Source organism: Ailuropoda melanoleuca, chromosome 4 (assembly GCF_002007445.2).
Source record: "Ailuropoda melanoleuca isolate Jingjing chromosome 4, ASM200744v2, whole genome shotgun sequence".
In the NCBI taxonomy this organism is placed as follows: domain Eukaryota; kingdom Metazoa; phylum Chordata; class Mammalia; order Carnivora; family Ursidae; genus Ailuropoda; species Ailuropoda melanoleuca.
Window position 1 is genome coordinate 15,284,886 of NC_048221.1, and position 22,137 is coordinate 15,307,022.

The 22,137-nt window shown below is 48.9% G+C and overlaps 1 protein-coding gene across 1 annotated transcript; it reads left to right on the forward strand.

The window, feature by feature from the left end:
• Positions 1 to 10,922: 10,922 nt before the first annotated feature.
• On the forward strand, positions 10,923 to 21,115 carry CCR9 (C-C motif chemokine receptor 9). Its single transcript, XM_002912758.4, has 3 exons — positions 10,923 to 11,175; positions 17,936 to 17,982; positions 19,119 to 21,115. The coding sequence occupies exons 2-3, from the start codon at positions 17,962 to 17,964 to the stop codon at positions 20,202 to 20,204; spliced, it is 1,107 nt and encodes a 368-aa protein (XP_002912804.1). The 5' UTR covers positions 10,923 to 11,175; positions 17,936 to 17,961; the 3' UTR covers positions 20,205 to 21,115.
• The last annotated feature ends 1,022 nt before the right edge of the window (positions 21,116 to 22,137 follow it).

Below are 22,137 nucleotides of genomic sequence, written 5' to 3' on the forward strand. Positions count from 1 at the left end.
CGTCCTCTCTGTAGTCGGTTCTGATGGGTGTGTGTGGATGAGGCCCAGGGGCAAATGTAAAGATCATCTCCGAAGATGCGTGTCGTGTGGAGTAGAGCCCTAGTTATAGGTATCGTTCCAAAAGACTCTCGAGAGGGGAGGCTCCAGCCATTTTTCAAAACAGGCTTGGAATAGGTAGTACTTCCAGCCTTTGTGAAAGGGGCTAGTGAGACGAAAGGAAGCCCAGGTGAGGTGTGCAGCAAACAGACCCAAGAAGGAGCGGGGGACAGCTTGGCAAGCAGCAGGGCCCCGCTGGACAGCTCGCGGGAGCACAGGTCGCTGGACCCTTCCCTACAGCTTCTGGTTCAGCGGGTGTGATGTATCCCACAGCTTTAACAAATGTCTGGGTGCTGCTGCTGATCTGGGGAACACACTTTGACAAGCCCTGGGCCAGAGAGAAGTTGCCAGAGAAACCTTTCATCAGGGAGAAAACAGATGTCAGGAGGTGTTTTAGACAGTTGGGTCTGTGATCTCTCCACTGGCTGCTGGGGGAGGGAAGTCAGAGAAGTGTCGGAGGACACAGATGCTCTACGGCCAAGTCTGTAGATGGCAGCTGAAGGACCACGTCTGCCTGCGAGCTTCTGAAGGCAAGGGAGCCTCGAGTCCTCGGTGGTACCGGCTGTGGAACTCTGGTGTCTTAGAAGGGTCACCCTGGCCAAAACTGAGGGCCAGGGTCAGGATTAGATTAAGCTGGGATGGAGAATAAAATATGAGTGAGAAAGAGACCACATTCCACCCAGGTATTTATTATTTTACTCATTAAAATCCTGTAAAATTGAAGTAATAAGTACTATGCATGTGGCTAAATAAAGGTCAAGTCATTCTTTGAAGCTTAAAGACAAGAGACTCCTATTCCTTGTTCCTTTTTTCCTGGCTTCCCGTCCTATTCCCCCAAACCAACATTTCTGTGCTTCTCAAACTTTACTGAGTGCACAGATCCCATGGGGATCTTTTAAATGCCAATTTGACACAGTGGCTCTGGGGCAGGGCCTGAGATCCTACATTTCTAACAATCTCCCAGGTTATGTTGATGTTGGTCTGTGGGCCAGACATTGTATTGGAAGGTTTTAAATCATTCTTTTAATTCTGTGGTTTGGTAACCAATTTGAGACATTATTCATATGCTTCTTGCTATAATAGATGAGGGTTTTCTTCCTATACCTAAAACCTTATTTATCTTTCCATCTTTATGATATAGTTTTATTCAGAATTTTTATCAATACTAATAAACCATGTTGATATTATAGTGACAATGTAAAGTTGTTCAGTGAAGAGCCAAGTAATGAACTATTTATTATTGCATTTCATTTCTCATAAAGCCCTTTGTTTTACCCAGAGTTTTGAATTGTATTTCTTTTCTTCTTACAATGTCTTGCTCATAGTAATCCTCTGTTTCTCCTCCAAAAGCTCACCATAGCAGATATCCTATTAAGTCCCCTTTTCTCTGGGGACTTCCCTACCTCCCCTCTCTCTAATTCTTCCTCAAATCCAAAACAAACCCTTTCAGCCTCTGAGCAGCCCTCAAGCCATTCACTCGTCCTAGAGAATCATCCTCTCTCCTACAATATCCTATTGCAACTCATTGCTCAATTGTTAACACAACCTTCCAAAGCCATTTAGCTTCTTCACCCCATCAGTAGGGATGTCTCTCTCTGCTTTTATCTCTCTTAGTCCTCCATTGTGCATCTACATGTGTATGTGCTCAGACACACACACACACACACACACACAAGTATATTTTTATACATGCATGTGTGTATACATATATGTGTATACCTCATGCTGATTTCTTATTCTGTCTTGTGTTAATTACTTGGTATTTGCTTTATCTCATGCACTAGACAGTGACCACTGTTAGAATTTACCAATAGTTTGCCGCACATCAGGGTTGTTTTTTACCCTTCTCCTTCTGGCTCCTTCCCCTTTCTTGTTACCATTCTCCCCTGTCTTCATTCTTCATGAAGATGCATTTTGCTTCTTCCTCTCTTCCACGTCCCTCTTTTAAGAGACATCTTTCTCTGTAGAACCAAAACTAATTCATGAAAATAACAGCTACAGGAAGAACCTTTGGGCTTTCAGGAGCCATGTGGTGGTGGAGGCAGGTGAAGGGGTGAGCACGTTGATGCTGTGTTTATGCTATGTTGCTCACCTGTGTGCCCACTGCTAAGTCCTTCATTTAATACGTATCTCTCCAATGCGTCTGAGTGCAGGATCTGGACATTTGGTAATAGGGACTGTGTCTTATATAATAACTTCTTCTTAGAGGAAGCTTCTCCCTGTGTCTTCGAATGGCTCTTCTTTTCATACTTCAGCATAAATGTCACCACCTCGTGTCCCCAGTTAATCTTCTCCCTTTATCCATACCCTTTGAAATGGACTTGGCAGCTCTCCCCATGGAGAGGTGGAGTCTATTTCTCCATTGCTTGAATTTGGGCTAAACCTATGACTTGCTTTGTCCATTTGGATGTGGACAGAAGTGGCCATGGCCAGTTCTGAACCCAGACCTCGAGAGGCCTTGTACATATCTACTCTCTCTTTTAGGACCTCATCATCACCAGGTGTCCAGACCCAGGCCAGCCAGCTGGAGGATGGGGGACCCCATGGGTGAGCACGAAGGCCGTGCACAGCCAGCCCCGGTCAACTTGTTAGCAGACACAGATAGACGAGCAGCCCCAGCTGAGGTCAGCTGAGGTTGGTCAAAGCCAGAATTGCCCAGCTGAGCCCAGTTTAAATTGCAACTTGCAGAATCAGGAGCTACATAATAATCATCGTGGAGAGATTTGTTAGGCAGCAATAGCGAACTAATACACCTTGTTTCTTTCCTTCTGAGCACTTCTCAGGAAACTCAGCTAGCTGCTCCAAGACTCCGCTTCCTTAAAAAGGACACACTCTCTCTTGTAGAATTATTATGGTACTTCATGGGTTGGTGTTTGTAAAGCTGCTGCACAACCTAGGTGCTCAGGACATTCATTTATTTTCTCTTTCCCTGGAGAAGAGTGGGGATCACAGTCAGAAGGAAGCCTGAGCTGTTCTTCTTCAGGAACAGGACGCAAAGCCATGATAAAGCCCTGAGAGACTTTGGAACCATAAGAAGAAAAGTTGTGGGAAAAGGGGAGCCAGACAAACAAACAAAAAGCCGAACTAGACCCATAAATACAGAGAACAAAGTGATGGTTGCCGGAGGGGAGGTGGGGTTGGGCACGATGGGTGAAGGGGACTGGGGTGGGGGGGCAGAAAGGAGAACCCAGGGTGAGAGAGCAAAGCAAGCAAGCCTGCTAATTCCACTGAATTAGAGTGATGTTCTTGCATCGTCATTGATCGGATTTCTCTAAGGTTGAGAAATGAAGTCTTTTTTTTTTTTTTTAAGATTTTATTTATTTATTTGACAGAGATAGAGACAGCCAGTGAGAGAGGGAACACAAGCAGGGGGAGTGGGAGAGGGAGAAGCGGGCTCCCAGCGGAGGAGCCTGATGTGGGGCTTGATCCCAGGACCCCGGGATCACGCCCTGAGCCAAAGGCAGACGCTTAACGACTGAGCCACCCAGGCGCCCCAAGAAATGAAGTCTTTTAACAAAGAAAGGACCAGCACTGTAGCTTTGGCACCCACAGAATGCCCAGCAACCATAGGGCATAGATATTAATGTCCTCTTTTACAAAAGAGTAAACTGAGGCTCTGGGATGCAGGCCCTGCAGTACATGTAGCATCGGACAGCCCCAGATGGAACCGTAACTCTGTGATGACACCCTCCGACAGCCAGCACTGCTCATGCGCTCGGGCCAGGTGCGAGGCCCCGGTGTGCTTCTTGCCTGTGTTAGCTCTTTTTGCCCTGACAGCAACCCTCCAAGGGGCTGCTATCGCCACATTTTACAGATAAGGAAAGTACTTGCCTGAGACACAGAGTAAGCGGCTATCACCCCAGCACTGTTCTGCTGAGTGTGAACCTTTCACTCTCTTTCTTGGCCAACCCCAGAGCTGGCGGGGAAAGTTTGAGAAATTGGGTAGGTAGTAGGCGCCTTGAAAAGGAAAGAGAAATGAGTGAGATCTTTGAGGGCAGCAGGAAGGAAGAACGGGTCATCTTAGAGGTAGTGGGGGACTGAGGAGTGGAAGGGGACCTATCCCCCCAGCTTCTCCTCAGAGTTTCTTGGATGCAGGACAGCGGACGTCTCCCTCTTATGTCATTTGGAATATAGGGAGAAAAGTCTTCATTAATACATGTCAGAGAAGGGGACAAGAAGAGGGGTCCCAAACTCCTACAGCTTGAGATATATTGAATAACACGCTCAACACCATGGAAAAGCGAATTCCAAGTTGAAAAAATATCACGCAAATTTCTCTCCTGCAGGACCCCTCAGAACCTTCTCTCCTGCAGGACCAATCAGAGCCTTGTTTCCTGCAGGACCCCTCAGAACCTTCTCTCCTGCAGGACCAATCAGAGCCTTGTTTCCTGCAGGACCCCTCAGAACCTTCTCTCCTGCAGGACCAATCAGAGCCTTGTTTCCTACAGGACCCCTCAGAACCTTCTCTCCTGCAGGACCAATCAGAGCCTTGTTTCCTGCAGGACTCCTCAGACCCTTCTCTCCTGAAGGCCTTCAATATGCTGCTTTGCCTGTTTTGCAAACAGTTTCACCTTTCGCTGAATACCTACCCACATCTTGGGCTGGGGAACTCAACTATGATGTTTTGGGACATATTTTTCTAAATGTGGTTAATATGGAAACTGGATGACTCTTTCTTAGATGGAACCCTGTGAGCAAACTGAGGCCCAGGATGGTGTCTTAATTCGTGATTCCCTGCATCCGGCCAGTAGAAGCTGTGTCAGTGCCCGTGTGCTTGGCAGGTGCGTGGCTGAGAAGAAAACAGAAGCCCGGAGGCCTCGGGTCAACTGCCCCTCCCCCACCCCCAGGAAGCTCTACTTTGGGCTCCATTGTAGGGACCTGATTCTTTGATGTGGTTGTTTTGATGTGGCCATTTTGAAACTGAGGACATTTTGACACAGCTATTTTAATGCTGTGGAAATTTTCTGACTTTTTAAAAACACCAGCCATTTTGAACTTTCAGCTTTTGAAAAAAAGTATCAAGTATCTGTGTGGCATGGGGTCAGGGACCAGGTGAGGGTCAACATGGTGGGGAGGACAAGAGACAGGATGAGGCTGTGGGATGGCGGGGGGGGAGTCCATATTTTTTTTTTAAAGATTTTATTTATTTATTCGACAGAGATAGAGACAGCCAGCGAGAGAGGGAACACAAGCAGGGGGAGTGGGAGAGGAAGAAGCAGGCTCCTAGCAGAGGAGCCTGATGTGGGGCTCGATCCCATAACGCCGGGATCACGCCCTGAGCCGAAGGCAGATGCTTAACCGCTGTGCCACCCAGGCGCCCCAAGGGGAGTCCATATTTTTATTTACATTTCTTACAGGGAAAAACAAAGAGTGAAAAGTTTAATGGTCTGATTTTGAGAGTCACCAAAAAGCCCCCCAGTTATAAAGCCTGTCAGTTATCAAGACCGCATGGTATTGGTGAAAAGAATACGCAAACAGATTAATGGAACAGAACAGAGAGCCTGATGACTGACCCCCATGAATACAGTCAACTTCTCTTTGGCAAAGGAGATGCAAAGGAGGAGAGAGAGTCTTTCCTACAAATAGTGCTGGAACAACGGGCAACCCACAAGTAAAACAAGACAAGGGAACGAGTGGAGACACAGACCTTGTACTTTTTATTTGTTTATTTATTTAATTTTTTAAAAAGATTTTATTTATTTATTTATTTGACAGAGAGAGAGAGAGACAGCCAGTGAGAGAGGGAACACAAGCAGGGGGAGTGGGAGAGGAAGAAGCAGGCTCACAGCGGAGCAGGGCCTGATGCGGGGCTCGATCCCAGGACCCTGGGATCACGCCCTGAGCCGAAGGCAGACGCTTAACGACTGAGCCACCCAGGCGCCCCAGGCCTTGTACCTTTTACAGAAATTAACTCAAAATGAATCACAGATCTTGATGTAAAATGCAAAACTATAAAGCTCCTAGAAGACAACACAAGAGTAAGCCCAGGCGACCTCGGGCTTGGTGATGACTTTTTAGATACAACACCAAAGACACAGACTGTGAAAGAAAGAACTTTGGACTCTCCAAAGTTACAAAGTTATAAACACCTGCTCTGCAAAAGATGATGCCGAGAGAAAGAAAATAAGCCACAAACGGGGAGAAAATATTTTCCAAAGACACATCTCATAAAGGACGATGACCCCAAAATAGACACAGAACTCGTACAACTCACCAATAGGAAAACAACCTGATTTAAAAAAGGGGCCACTGGCCTTAACAGACATCTCACTAAAGAAGATACCCGGATGGCAAACAATCATATGAGAAGATGCTCCATGTCGTATGTCATCAGGGAAATACAAATTCACACGACGAGGTATCACTACACACCCAGGAGAATGCCCAAAATTTGGGACATGGACGGTGCCAGGTGCTGTTGAGTATATGGGGCGACAGGACCGTCCATTCAGGGCCAGTGGGAATGCAGAATGGTACAGCCACTCTGGAAGACAGCTCGGTGCCTTCTTAAAAAAAAAAAAGAAAAAACTAAACATATTCTTATCACCCGATGGAGCAGTCGAGCTCCTTGGTATTTGCCCAAAGGAGCTGAAAACTTATGTCCACGTACAATCCTGCACATGGATGTTTATAACAGCCTTATTCGTAATTGCCCAAACTCAGAAGCAACCAAGACGTCCTTTAGTAGGTGAATGGATAAATAAGCCATGGGCCATCCTGACGGTGGAAGAGTGTTCAGTGCTAAAAAAACAAAGGAACCAACGAGCCATGCAAAGGCAGGAAGGAAACTGCGATGTATTTTACTAAGTGAGAGAAGCCAATCTGAAAAGTCTACACCCGGTAGGGTTCCAACCATATGATGTTGTGGAAAAGGTAAACCATGGAAACAATAAAAGATCAGCGGTTGCCAGGGGTTGGGGGGAGGGAGGGAAGGATGAACAGGGCGGGGAGCAGAGAGGATTTTTAGGGCCGTGAAATGATCCTGTAGGAGGCTCTAATGGGGCACACACATTACAGTCTGCATTTGTCCAAACTCATAGTGAGTACGACAACAGGAGAGAACCCTAAGGTACACTGTGCATGTTGGGGGATAAGGATGTGTCCCTGTAGGTTCATTGATCGTAGCAAATGTATGGGGGGGTTGCTCCTGTGTGGCAACCCGGGGTATGTGGGAACTCTCTGTACCTAAAACTGCTGTAAAAAATTGTCTTTTTCTATATATAAAAAATTATATATATAAATTATATATATATAATTACATAATTATATATATAAAAAAGCCTGTCAACACATCTGGCCCTGTCATTGTCATCGTTCAATACAAAGGCTCCCCAGCAGTTAACAGGGGCCCTCCCTCCATCTGGGGTGCGGGGAGGAAGGGAGGGAGGAGGCGAGCACTCTTAATTCACCCCGATACCTCCCAGAGGCGGAAGTGGGAGAAGGGTCGGTGGCAGAGCCGAGCTCTGGCTCGCGGTGGCCCAGCGAAGGGGAAGCTCAAAGGCTTCTGGCCAGTGGGAGCTCAGGCTGAAAGCCTGCCCAGAGACCTGGTTTCATTGTTTCTCCTGAAGTTTCCCACGTGGCAGCCCATGAGTTGTTAGAAGTGGAACCTGGGTCATGTCTTGCCTACATGAATCCCTTCGGGGACTTTCCATCACATCTGGCATCAGGTCAAAATGACAGACAGCCTCTGGCCTCAAGTCCCCACACGATTGGGCCCTTCCTGTTTCTCTGGCTGCCCTTCACACCTCTCTGTGCCCCACTGGGTTGGTCCTCTCATCCTCGGACACATCAGGCTCTTCCTGACACCTGTTCCCACTGCAGGGAATGGTCATCGCAATCTTCACCTTCGCGGGAAGATCCTAGGATTCGGGTCTTAAATGTCACCTCTTGGGCGCCTGGAGGGGGGCTCAGTCAGTTAAGTGTCTGCCTTCGGCTCAGATCATGATCCCAGGTCCTAGGATCGAGCCCCACGTTGGGCTCCTTGCTCAGCGTAGACCTGGGCTAGCCATTGTGGTGGCCACTAGCCACCTGTAGTTATTTACATGTAAGTTGAAACCAGTTGCAAGACAATAAATACAATACATCAGTTTCTCAGCCGCACTTGCTGCAGTTTAGGTCCTCATCAGCCACCTGTGGCTGGCGGCTGCCCATTGAAACATACAGATACAGAACATTGCCCCCCTGGTAGAAAGCTCTGTTATTTGATGGCACTATCCTGGATCCCCAGCACTTACAGGAGGTCTATCTTTTCCATTAATGTAGTCAAAAGATGGTTTGTAAGCTTCTAGAATGTGCTGCTGGGCTGCAACCATGGTCAAGATCCCCCTGGTCCCTGTCCTCGTGGAGCTAGTGGACAAAAAGGGGTCCTCACAAATTTTGCCCCTCGGAAGTTTGCCCGGGGACTCCTTGTACCTGCAATGATCATGCCCTCCCCACCAAACTGCTGTGAACCCCTTCCAGACTCTTTGGACTTCCCAAGTTAGTGAGGCCTTAATGGAGGAAGAGTAGACATCTAGCATGGCTTCTTCCAAAGACCCCCACCGTGCTTTTGGAATGCGACTGTCCCACTCTGTATGGAAGGCTCGGGAAGGAGTCAGGATTATGACTCTAGTTTAAATACGGAGAATCCGGAAAGCAGAGGCTGCAAGCAAAACGCATTTCCTCTCTGCCGGAGACTGTTAGACACGTGGAAGGTGGGGACAAGCAGGAGGGAACCTAGACATGGCGCTCCCGTTGGCCCCTGCAGCTAGGTATGTGGGCCTTTCCTCTGTTGCAGGCAGCTGAGTTTTGGGCTGCTGCAGCAATGCTCCGGGTACTCCCTCAGCTGGCCCTGGGACTGCCCTGCCCTCTAGAACTCTCCTATGTCAGGGTGAGAACACAAAGTGAGAAATGCCCTCTGTCAAAGGACACCTGCAACTCAGAAATGCCCAGCTCTGAATTCCACCTGCACATGGAGAAACACGGCGAGGGGACAGAAGTCGGGGGTTCTCCCCACGAGGAATGAACCTCCACTGGACGACAGCAAAAGGAATCGTGTTGGTCTTGGCTCCTTGAAGAAATCAGTTCCCTCTCTCTCCTCTTCACATCTCCCTGCCTCACCAGCCTTGAGCCTCCTCTCTACATCCCTGGGGCGGCTGTTCTAAAGCAGCCCTTCTAGAACTTGGTGCTGCCTGAGCGTCCCTACCTCGCCTGGACCCTGAGGGACCACACAGAGAAGGAAATCACCCCACGACAGCACATTTATCCTTCTCTTCTTCCCTGACCCCCTCTCTGACTTCCCTTCCTCCCTCCAGGCTCACCCCAACCCTCAGCGTCTCCCTGGGATGCCCTTACGTGGTGAAGAAATGGCCTGAGGCCTGAGGAGGTGGAAACACGGGGGCTCCTGCACCCCGAGCACGTGTCAGCCTCCTGAAATCACTCCCAGGTCCCAGGCTAGCCCCAGGGAGAAGGAAGGGCCCTGTTCCCCAGGCCCGAGGATGGCCAAACACCAGTTCAGGGAGCATGTCTCCTCTCTGTCGCTCCTTCTTGTGTCTGTCCAGGATTGCCAATGCAGAGAAGTGAAAGGCCAGAGCCCTTGACACAATACTCACCGACTCTGGGCCGAGTAGCAGGGAATTCACGGCTCCGTCAAGGCTGCTGAATCAACTGATGCTTTCATTCTTACTGCTTATGGTCTGGAACTCTCGTACGTGCTGTCTGTTGGCCTTTCCCATGGAGAGAGTAAACCGAACTTCATCGGATGCAGCCCTGGGCTCTCCGGGGACGGCCGGGCCGAGGGTCTGGGGAGGGCCACCCTGCCGCTCCGGTGAGTCCCCGGGACGATGAATGCACCGAAGAGAGGATGCCGGTCTCCACGAGAGTGCAGCTGTGATTTTCCCCCAGAAGGAAGATAAAAGAGACGTCTTTGCTGTAATGATAACAAGGAACCGACTTGGGTCTTTCCTCTGTTGTAGTCAGCAGAGGCTACAGCTGCTGCTTCTGTCCCGCGATTATCCGCTTACACGCACCTGACCCTGGGACCCGGGGCGGGGGCGGGGGGAGGGGAAGTGGGGGGTGTGCAATCGCATCGTGATCGAAGACCCTACCATAGCTGTGGGCTGGAAAACTTCATCTGTGAGCTCCGTTAAGGATATAATATTTCATATGTATTGGCTTTTCCAAAAATGTCATCGAAAAGCCGTCATGCATCAGATGAAACGTGCTGTCGGTGTCCGTGTATCTGATGGAGAGTGGTCACGTCGGAACAAAGGTTTACTGTATCTGACCCCGACTTTAAGGGGTCTGTGACCCTCCAACCCTCCCTGGCTTCCTAGACACGCACCCCACACGTGATTTTCTAAAGCAGCACTATTCAGGAGTGTTTTCCGAGACCATGCTGTCTTCCGCAGAAGCCCCGTGTGGCCCCCAAGTACTTGCAATGTGGTTGCTGAGACTTACATTTCAAGTTTGAATTTGAAAAGGCCCCGGTGGCCAGTAGCGACTGTGTCTCTATCAGGTGGGAGGGCTCCAAGGGTTTGGGTACAGCTGTCAAGGCCAAAAAGGGTGGCGGACCGTGCTGGGGGTGCTGGTCCCATGCAGGCCCGGCCAGACCTTCCCCCCCGCCGGAAGACCTTAGAGGTGCACACCCTTAGCAAGCTGGCAAAGCTGACCCCGGTCAACAGCCTCTCTTTCCCCCTTTTCCCTGTAAGGAGCTGTGCTGTCGAGGAAAAAGACATTGTTCTTAGCCTCCCCCGCCTGTAGACGAGTCTTCAGAAAAGATGGTTTCCCTTAGCCCAGCGGTTCTTGGTTTTTCACTTCTGATTGCAAATCTTCAACTCTGCTGTTTGCTGGAACTGCAGCTGGTGACTCCTCGCTCCCCACCTTCCTGGGCCACCCCACCAGTGACAACACAGGCAGGGGTGGCCTGACTTCCTTTATAGTGTTTTGGCCGATATTTCCTGCCCAGAAAGCATAAAAGCTTTGCCCCTCAACCCAGGCAGAGAGCAGACCAGCCTTCTGCCCCCAGAGAGCAGAGCAGCCTTGCCCCCTACACGGAGCTGGTGGGGCCACCTTCTGGAGTCTGTCCCGCTGCCCTCCACAGTGAGTATCACCCTTCCCCTCTGCACATCCCAAGGTCTCCTATGCCCTCCCTTGTGCATTGCTTCGATGGCTTCTAAAACCCAGGCTTTTGCTCATTTGTCCAGTGGTTATGAGCACCAGGCACTTTGCTAGAAGCTTCCAGGGACGCAAAGGTGAATCAGGTAGTGGCTTGCCCAGGCTTCTTAGGATGAGTAATAAGACTCCCCCTCCCTCCCACAAATGTGAAGTAAAGGTTCAAGGCAGTCTGTTCTGTGATTTGTACCTTACAGGAGGGAGAAGCAGCCCCTCGGGACAGGTGACAAGAAGGTGGTCAGGTCTAGGAGAGTGAAGCGCCCAGGAGGGCCTTGGATCTGAGAGATTGCCCCACGGACGGGATGTCTCGGGCAGCACTCTGCATTGCAGTGAGAAATTGGAAACAAGCAAACTTTGCACTAGGAGGTGACCGGTTAAGTGAACTGTGACAAAGCCAGACAATGGATTACCCTACTGCCATCCAGTCTGATGACGGCGCTATGTTAATTAGCAAATGTGGGCTGGGAAAGAGCGTAACTAGAAAGCTGGATCGATAATTGTTTGTGCAGTCTGATTCCCTTCCCAATAAGTGTGTGGGTGAGGTTATGTTGCAGGGAAAATGTATAAAAGGATGCATCTCAGAAAGTGACCAGCAACTAACCCAAGAAAGGGCTATTTGAGCAGTTTTCACGGTCTCCATCGTATTGATTTGCTCTGGGGTGGGGTTACTGTTGTTGTTTTGTGCAATATGAAATGCACAAAATCTCCTTTATAATCAGAAGAAAGCAAAGCTCCTTTATTTTCAAGAACTCCTCAGGGACTACGGCTTTGTCCTTTCCCATGCACCCTCTCCAGTTTCCCATCAGCCGGGGCTCTGTAGTCGCCCAATGCGGCAGGCGAGCTGTCCCCGAGCCCAGCGCTGGACATGAGGGGCGGCCACCAGCCTGCCGGAGCCCGTCTCCTCCTCCCTCTGCTGAACAAGCCCCTGGAGCTTGACGCCTTTTTTCTCCATGTCTGTCTGTCTGCTCTGAAGCCCCCCACCAGGACTCCGCACTCACAGGCTGCTCAGTGCAGCGCCCACGGCGGGGTAAGGGGTGGGCGCCTGACGCAGGCTTGGCCAGCGGACGGCCTGGTAGACAGCTCAGAGACCCTGATTTCAGACCGTGTGAAAAAAAGCACAGCTACCAAAAAAATGCAAGAGATGATTCAATCTCGGTGTGGCAAAGTGAACAAACATCAAAGCAACACCCACATTCCTGACTCACGTATCTGTATCCAATTCTCCCGCTGCAGTGAGCAGGGAGGCTGGGGCTCCATGGTGATTTTTTTTTTTTTAAAGGAAACTCTACACCCAACACGGGGCTTGAACTCAGGACTTACAGATCAAGCGTGCCAATGCTCTGAGTTAGCCAGCCAGGCACCCCTCCATGATGATTTTCATGTTGATTACTTAAGGACAGTGGAGAACAGAAGAATAATGATTGGATAGTAAAGAAGCCAGCCCAACTTTTCCCAGAGTTGTTGTTGTTGTTGTTGTTGTTGTTGTTGTTGTTGTTGTTTTTTGTAAAGTAGCAGCTCTCCTTTCCACCACCACCAAAGCTCCTGTATACATCTCCTGTTTTCTGGCTTTCATGCCTTTGTGGATACGTTTCCCTGCCCTCGAGCAATGTTCTTTCCCCTCACTGCACATCCCCATACTCTCCAGTCTTCAAGAATCAACAAAAAATGTCACCTCCTCAATGAAGCCCTCCTGGGTTTCCCCATGCTGGAGTCCTGACGTCCTCCTCCTGATTCCCAAAGCGATTGGTAGCATTTAGCATTATTGGTATTTGCAGCGATGACGTATCCATTGTACTTGAATGTGAGCTTCTTGCGGACACGGATCATGTCTCATACCGTGTTTAAGCCGAGCGGGTATATTCGGTGTCAAGACACACTGAAGGAGTAGCTGGGGTATGAAGAATGTTCCCTCCTTCTCATATAGCCCTCTGCATTCTGCAAAGAGCATTGCACTTGACGCTTGCCACAAGTCTTTGCAAGCCAAGGACATCTAGGCTCAGTGAGGACATGTCACTTCTTGCTAAGTTCCCACAGGCAGAAAGGGATGGACCCAGGGACAGCTGGGGGTCTGTTGTGCTTCCCCTCACCGCATCCGTTATGCTGCAGGACACAGGCAGGCTTTTCAGATTTGAGCAATTGCAGCCCTATAATGAGGCCACACTGAGCATGGCGGGGACAGATTGGGGCAGCGCTGAGGCAGATGCCGGGGCACTCCCAGTAGACCTGAGAGGGGCCTGCTTTCAGTATGTTTCGTTCTATGTGGGTGTTTGCCTCCTTCTCAGGGGCGAGAAGAAAATGAAAGCGAGCTTGGAGATTTTGCAATTGGTGCAATAAAATCTCCCAAATATTCTGATGGAGGAGGGGAACTAGATGGAGGGCCGTCTGCAGTGTCTTTTGTTGGTGGGTCTAGGAAGGAATATGTTTTGATTTTACTCTTTTTGGCTCTCTCTAAATTTTCCATGAGCCAGAAACACATTGACAACAGCAGCAAGATAAGCCTTCACAAAAAAACTAATGTAGGATCTCGAAGTTGCAAAAAGTAGCCACCGAGAATTTTTTTTTAACTTTTTTTTTTTAAAGATTTTATTTATTTATCTGACAGAGAGAGAGACAGCCAGCGAGAGAGGGAACACAAGCAGGGGGAGTGGGAGAGGAAGAAGCAGGCTCCCAGTGGAGGAGCCCGATGTGGGGCTCGATCCCAGGACCCTGGGATCACGCCCTGAGCTGAAGGCAGACGCTTAACGACTGAGCCACCCAGGTGCCCCAACCACAGAGAATTTAATGACTGGTCCTGGCTACTTTCCAGGCCGGCTGGAGCCGGCTGTGAGAGCCTTCTGGGGACGAGCTTTGCAAACAGGTGTATGGTGTAGGGAACGGAAGCACACTGGGGCTTCTTTAAAAAAAAAAAAAAAAAGGCGGCAAGTTATTTTTATGAGAGTTCTTAAAATTTCATGCACAAAGTAAAATATTTAAATAGTTTACAAAACCTAAAGGGAAAAAAATGAAAGTCTCACTTTCCGCTGGCCATAACTGTTCAATCTCCTTCCAGAAAATGTTTCAGTACTGACCAGCAGTGAAGTGTGTAACTTTTACATATTAAAAAAAAAAAAAAATCAAGCAACATGGTCTTCCACCTTGCGTTTCTACCTAATACTCTTGGTGACCTCCTTATATCAGTGTGAGGTCTGTTTTATTCTATTTATGGGGTACTTGTGTTTTATTGAAGGATGTATCAAAATATTACCAATTGCTGGGTATTTAGATTATTTCTAGTTTTTTTGCTCTGAAAAAAAAACAAAACGCTGCCGCACGCATTTCCCACGGTGTGTCTTTACGTTCTTTTGTTAGACTGGCAATAAGGCAAATTCCCAGTGCTGAGTCAGGGCTGCTGCGCTTTGTAAATTTTGACAGAGAGAGCTTCTGCAAGGCTGCACAGGGCAAGGTCAAGAGGGCAGGAGGGGTGCAAATAGCAACCCTCCTGTCTCCAGCCCTGGGGAAACCATGGAGGGCTTCACTGAGGAGATGACCTTTTTTTTTTTTTTTTTTTTTTTGCTGGCCCTTAAAGCTTGGAGAGCGGGGGACACGCAGTTTACACTCCCCACTAACTGGCTATTAGCTAACCATAACCGAAGCCATTCTTTCTTCTTCATGTGACTTTCTTCCTTGGGAGTTTGCTTCTTTCGATATTATCTCTTAATAGTCAGTCTTTTTATGCAGGTAGAAAGAAAGCCCCAGGTACTGGAGATATATGAAGTGATTTCTGGCTAATGTCTCAAAAAACAATCTCCCTGTCCCCCAAGCTGTAATAGAATTACATAAGCTGAGCTGGGAATTTCCACATTTAACTGGGCATTAAAAAAAAAAGATTTTATTTTTTAAGAGCGTGATTTGAAAACAAAATAGAGGACGGGAAAGTCAGTGGGACAATATGGAATTGGGGGGGAGGGGCGATCCTCTGTGATGAGGCCAACGTCCCTGCTCCCGGTCGAACAGCCGCCCACTAATTTCAGCATCCATTGGCGAGTTTCCAATCCCAGGACTCCTTCTATATTTAGTAGCTGGCACCATATATATATATTTTTTTCACTTTTTTTTTTTTTAGAGATTTTATTTATTTATTTGACAGAGAGAGAGACAGCCAGCAAGAGAGGGAACACAAGCAGGGGGAGTGGGAGAGGAAGATGCAGGCTCCCAGCGGAGGAGCCTGATGTGGGGCTCGATCCCAGAACGCCAGGATCACGTGCCACCCAGGCGCCCCTACTGTTCACTTATTTGCATCAGTATGGGCTCCTGGAGCCTCACGTAGCTGGATGTGCTAGAATGATCGCCACCATTACTTAATTTGCTGCGCAAATCACCTCCGATTTGGCTAGTGGGAGCCCCAGCAGGTTGGCACCTATGTCCTTTAACGAGTCCTCATGGTCCTTCAAACACTTGGTTCCTATGAGAAAGAAAAAAAAAAAAAAAGTCAGTTCCAGGTTCCTCTTAGTTTCCCTGCCCCAGCTCTGGAGTCAGACATTTGTCCAGAGTCCCGCTTCCTTTGGTAGAAGAAGGTGTTTAGAAACTAAGATCTGGGCACTGGGTGCTTATTTTCATTGCTCTTGGGTCCTCTCAGGAGAAATACATGTGGACATACACACAAATCAATCATCTACCAATCATCTATCATCTATCTAGCCTTCTATCATCTATCTATTTAAGCTTTAAAAACATGAGTTCAGGGGCACCTGGGTGGCTCAGTCGGTGAAGCATCTGCCTTCGGCTCAGGTCATGATCTCAGGTTCCTGGGATCAAGTCCCGCATCGGGCTCCCTGCTCACCGGGGAACCTGCTTCTCCCCCTTCCTTCTGCCCCTCCCCCTGCTCGTATGCACGCTCTCGCTCTCTCTCAAAATAAATAAATAAAATCTTTAAGAAAATAAAAATAAAAACACGAGTTCATCTTGAGGCCTCAACTCCGATAAACAGCACAAGGCATTCTTGAGAAGCTGCTGGCAAGAAGGTTGCCAGGAACAAGTTCTGGCCGCCTTTTTCCTCGCCTGCTAAAGGCCAGAGAGGACTCTGAGGAGGGAAGAAAACCAGAAAGCTTTCAGGAGATTTCACTGTTTGTCCTTCCTTCCGTTGAACCATTTTATTGGGGTCCAACTACAAAGAAACTGCACACGTTTGAAGTGCAGAATGTAAGTTCCGACATGCGTACGCGCCCACGAAACCGTCGCACGAGCAGTAGAGCGAGCCTATTTGTGACCCCCCAAGGCTTCCTTGTGTGCCTTTGCACCTCCCCCCGCCCCTCGCCCTCCCCTGCCTATTCTCTCTCTTACCAGGAAATCACGGGTCTGCCTTCTCTCAGGATAGATTAGTTTGCATTTTCTAGAATTTTATGTAAGTGGAATCACACGGTATGTGCTGCTTTGGTCTGGCTTCTTTACTTAGCATAATTATTTCGAGACTCATCCGCGTTGCTGTCTGCATCTGTTGTCCGTTCTGATTCCACTGTGTGGCCAGGCCACGGTGCACTTATCCCTTTCCCGAGACTTGACAGACATTTGGGTTGCTTCCAGTAACTGCTGTTACAATACAGCTGCTATGAGCGTGTGTGTATCAGTCTTTGTGTGGACGCACGCTTGCGTTTTTCTTAGGTAAGTAACGAGCAGTGGTATGGTCAGATCACAGGCTGAGTGTATGTTGAACTTTTTAAGAACCTGACAAACGGTTTTCCAAAGTGGTTGTACCACATGTCAGGTACTGAAAACCACCGTTCTTTCAGGAAAGGAGGTTAAGTCATGATGTTGTGTTATGGAAAGGAAACCAACAGGTTAGGGTTGGATCTATGAAGGGGAATTGTTTTCTTCTAGAAACTTGGGGTGTGGTGCCTGACATGGTTCTTAAGGAATATACCTGCTAAAAGTATAAAAAGAAATGCCCGGCCCGGGCAGAGACCCTTCCTTGAAGAGAGGCAAGCCGTTGTTCCCTGAGTTATATCGCGGTGGGTTTATAGAGATTCAAAACACATACGAACAACAGCCAAGATTTATTTAAGTCACTTGGAGGCCCTTTGTGTTAGGGAACTAAGTACATCTTCTTTGTTAAACAAATCCTGGGACCTCCTTTTCCTGCTGGAGGCAGGGGACAGAGAAAATAGGGCCCATTTTCCTGTCCTGGGGTTGTAAATGGAGCATGTAGGTAGGAGAGAGGGCTCTAAACCCCTCTGGGAGAGGGACCCCGATGCTGGTAGAAGCCAGCCCTTGTCCTTGCCATGTCCTTGCCATGTCCTTGCCACCTGGTTATCCCACGGAGTCTGGGCTCAGAGGGTTCTCAGGTCATCCTCAGTCCCGTGATCTTCAGGAGACCCCTGGTTGATAACATAAGGGGTATTTAGCAAAACAGACCGTGACTGAGAAGTTGAGTCAAGAGAAAACAAGCTAATGTAAAAAAGATGTGCTGGGAAAACATTAAGGCCCTGAAGGGCTCTCAGGGGAGAGGTTTCTCTCCTTCCTTTGTTAACGACTAAGATCCTTTTGAAATCTAGAATATTCGGCTTGACATCAGTGTCCCATGGATGCTGACTCTTGCTTGGGAGTCTTTCTTTTCATATGAACAAATGAATTTAACACTCCATTTCCATCTTTAGGTGTTTATTACTGTTCTTTTGTAAGACAGACCTCTTTTTGATTTTTGTGCTCTTTCTAGAAGCGAGCTCGCATCTCTGGTCCATCATGGTGCCCACAGAATTCACAGTGAGTACAGCCATACTCCTCAGTCTCCTCCAAATCGTCTTGCCTGTGTTGGGGGGTGTGGGAAGGAACCCTCTGTGCGGAGGGATTTCTCTGCCTGGTTTCCGGGGGCAAGATCTCTACTGAGCAGTCGAGGCCAGCACAGAGGGCTTTGCAGACACGCAAAGCCAGAAGAGCTTTGGCGTATGTGGTGAAGTGAGAGGAAAATGCTATCTTAGATTTTATTAACAGGTAAAGGTGTTGGTGATTTTTAACTTGATATGTTTGGTTCCCTGTGTCTGTTCTCAAGTTGAGACAAACAAGGGTGAGGAACAATGCATAATCTGGTTTGGCAAAACCCTTGGTGAACCCGTGGGTTGGGCTTCTTGCGTAACAGGACAGAGCCTTCGGAGAAACCACAGAATGGTATATGGGTGTTCAACTTGTAAAGTTGCACAGGGCCCGTATTCAGAAGTGCCACCTGCTTGATTTCATGCTCTGCTATCTTGAAATTCTTACCAAATTTTGCTCAAGGGATCCTGAACATTATGTCGCCTGTCCCAGGGCTTGTGTATGTGCACGCACGTGAAAGGGTGTGAGTGTGTGTGTGTGTGTGTGTGTGTGTGTGTGTTGGTGTTTCATGAGCAGAGGATACATAGCTTACAGGAGACTCTGAGAAATCTGGACCCAGAAAAGTGCAGGAGCCTCTAGGACCTTTTTGGAAGTGTGGTCTAGAGAGGAGAAATCAGAATCATTCAGAGTTTGATAAATTTTTGTGCCCATCCTTGGTCCCAAAGGGGTCCTATCCCATCTGAGCCCTTGTCACATGTCCTGTCTCTGTTGGTTTGCCTGTGTGTGCCCTCCACTAGGAGGTGGGTCCCACAAGAGCGGGAACCACGTTTGATTGAGCCGCTGCTGCATTTTTAGCATGCACACGGTACCTGACATAGCCTTGGTGCGTGAGGAACATTCGTTGAACATATAAATCTGTTGGGTGATCCAAGCAGACGTTCTCAGAAATGCCTCCTTTCCATGCATACACATCTCTACCTCATCATAGACTTTTGGGATTGGGAGGGTCACGTGGCCCCCGCCCCTGCCATCCTGCAATCCTCCAAAGGGTCCTCCTTGACCTAACGGTGTCTGGTATCTCCGTGCAGAACCCCACCTCTAACATATCTGATGACTACAGCTACCACTCCACGTCTTCCATGGATGACGACCCCTTCGACTACGGGGACATATACTGTAAGAAAAGCGACGTCAGACAATTTGCGAGCCACTTCCTGCCACCCTTGTACTGGCTCGTGTTCATTGTGGGCATCGTGGGCAACAGTCTGGTCATCCTCGTCTACTGGTACTGCACACGGGTCAAGACCATGACCGACATGTTCCTCTTGAATCTGGCGATTGCCGACCTTCTCTTCCTCCTCACCCTTCCCTTCTGGGCCATGGCCGCCGCCGACCAGTGGAGATTCCAGCCCTTCCTGTGCAACGTGGTCAACAGCATGTACAAGATGAACTTCTATAGCTGTGTCCTGCTGATCATGTGTATCAGTGTGGACCGCTACATCGCCATCGCTCAGGCCATGAAAGCACAGACCTGGAGGCGGAAAAGACTCCTGTACAGCAAAATGATTTGCTTCACCGTCTGGGTATTGGCGGCCACGCTCTGCATCCCAGAAATAATGTACAGTCAACTCCAGAAGCAATCTGACATTATCATCTGCACCATGGTTTACCCTAGTGACCAGAGCTCCAGAGTGAAGTCAACCGTCTTGACCCTGAAGGTCATCCTGGGCTTCTTCCTCCCCTTTGTGGTCATGGCCTGCTGCTACACCATCATCATTCACACTCTGTTACAAGCCAGGAAGTCATCCAAGCACAAGGCCCTGAAGGTGACTGTCACCGTCCTTACAGTCTTCGTCCTATCTCAGTTCCCCTACAACTGCATTCTGTTGGTGCAGACCATCGATGCCTACACCATGTTCATTTCCAACTGTGCCGTTTCCACCAACATTGACATCTGCTTCCAGGTCACTCAAACCATCGCCTTCTTCCACAGTTGCCTGAACCCTGTGCTCTATGTCTTTGTGGGCGAGAGATTCCGCCGGGATCTTGTAAAGACCCTGAAGAGCTTGGGTTGCATCAGCCAGGCACAGTGGGTCTTGTTCACGAGGAGAGAGGGAAGCGTGAAGCTGTCATCCATGCTGCTGGAGACGACCTCGGGGGCCCTCTCCTACTGAGGGGTCTTCACTCTGACATGGATGGCCCTTTCTGGAAGTCACGAGAAATACAGGTACAGCTGTCCCACAGATGCGACTGGAGGGAAACCAATGAAGAAGAAAAAGGAAGCAGGGGAGAAAGAAAAACCCAGAACGGCATGAATTTGGACGATGACTTTAGTTAGAATTTCCAAGCCAGAGTTTTCCAAATTGACTGGTTGTCCCATGAGACTGTTGCTTGGTTCTTGGCTGCAATGGCTGCAATTTTCAGAGGAGGGCTCACAGACGGTCTTGCAGACCTCTCTGGCTTTTTGCCACTTGCCCGAGCATTAAAGCAGCCGACCTCTGGAGGGTTTCTGTGATTCCATGGCTGGCTGCAGGGTTGACCTGCCCAAGGACTCCGCTCTCCACTCGTATCACAAGGGTTGCTCAGCCTGGGCAGGGACCCCTAAAGCCCGAGCAGGCAGAACCGGCCCTGGCTCTGTCATGGGCTCACTCTGCCGAGTGGCTTTCGCGATGGTCAGCTGTGTCGACTCCCTAGAAAACGGGTTGGTTTTATGGACCCTATTGTTTCTGAGCTTGCGGGAAGGATATCTGCCTCCACGTTGCTTCTCCTTTTCTTACTGTATCGTGTTGATGCATTCAAAGGCTTCCGATTTAGAGATGAGGCTGAGAAGAAAAGTAATGCAATTCACTTTTGCTTTGTGTCTTTTAACTATCTGGCTCTCACATGTGAAAACATTTATATATTAGAAAAAGTGCTTTTTGATGACTGTGTAAAATACCCATTACTTGTCACTTTCTTTGTCATTTCTGTGTTTTATAAGTGTTCCATTAAAGGTCCAATAGCCACATCACAGTGGGAAAATAAGACTGGGAAAAGGAAATAAAATCTCCAAAATACCTTAAAGCCATCTTGACTGACTGTTGTTCTTGGTTTTTTAAAGATTTTATTTAAATCAAGTTAGTTAGGGGCGCCTCGGTGGCTCAGTCAGTTAAGCATCTGACTTGATTTTGGCTCAGGGTTGTGAGATCGAGCCCCACATGGGGCTCCCTGCTCGGCAGGGAGTCTGCTTGAGATTCTCTCTTGCCCTCTCTCTCTGCTCCCCCCTCTCAAATACATAAATTCTTTAAAAAAAATAATTCCGGTTAATTAACATATAGTTTATTATTAATTTCAAGGCTAGAAGCCAGTGATTCATCACTTGCCTACAACACCCAGCGCTCATCACAACAAATGCCCTCCTTAATGCCCATCCCCCACTTACCCCACCCCCAACCCCCCACCTCCCTTTGGGTGCCCAGTTTTTATCTCTCCTCCACTCAAGCTGATTTCCCAGGTTTGTCCCAATTAGTCTGGTGGAATTTCCAAGGGGGGCTATTCAAGTGGCACACAGAGCACCTGGCTTTGCTACTTGCTTTCAAGGAGGCATCTGCTTTTCTCCGTGTGCTGTGAATCACCGGGGTTTCAGGCCTAAGACCATGGCTTCCAAAGGGGACACAGAACCCTGGACTCAGCCACATCCCCCTCCTCCTCCCTGCCCACCTCTAAAGTACATGTTTGCGAGCAATACAGGAAGCACAAAATGGGCCCCAACACGAAGGCTTCGCTAACCCAACCCGTGTGCAGGTGGCTGGGGGTAAGTAAGCATCAGTCCGGGACCAGCAGGGCGACACGGGTCCCAGTGCAACAAACATTGCTTGCAGTCGAGGGGAAGGTGATGTCCTCAAGGCCAGTGGATGGACAGAGCCATCGCTTGGCTACCGGTCCCAGGAAAGCCGGGTGGCTTTTAAGGAACTTGGGAGAATAAGCTAGAAGCATGGGCCACACCTAAATAACATGGTGCAATGAGGTGGAAGGAACACCCCTGAGTCTGGCTTTTCCGTTCAGTGCCCTTCTGATACTGCGCTTCTGGGACCATGTGTCAGGGGGCCCGGTGGAGCTGGGGAAGTG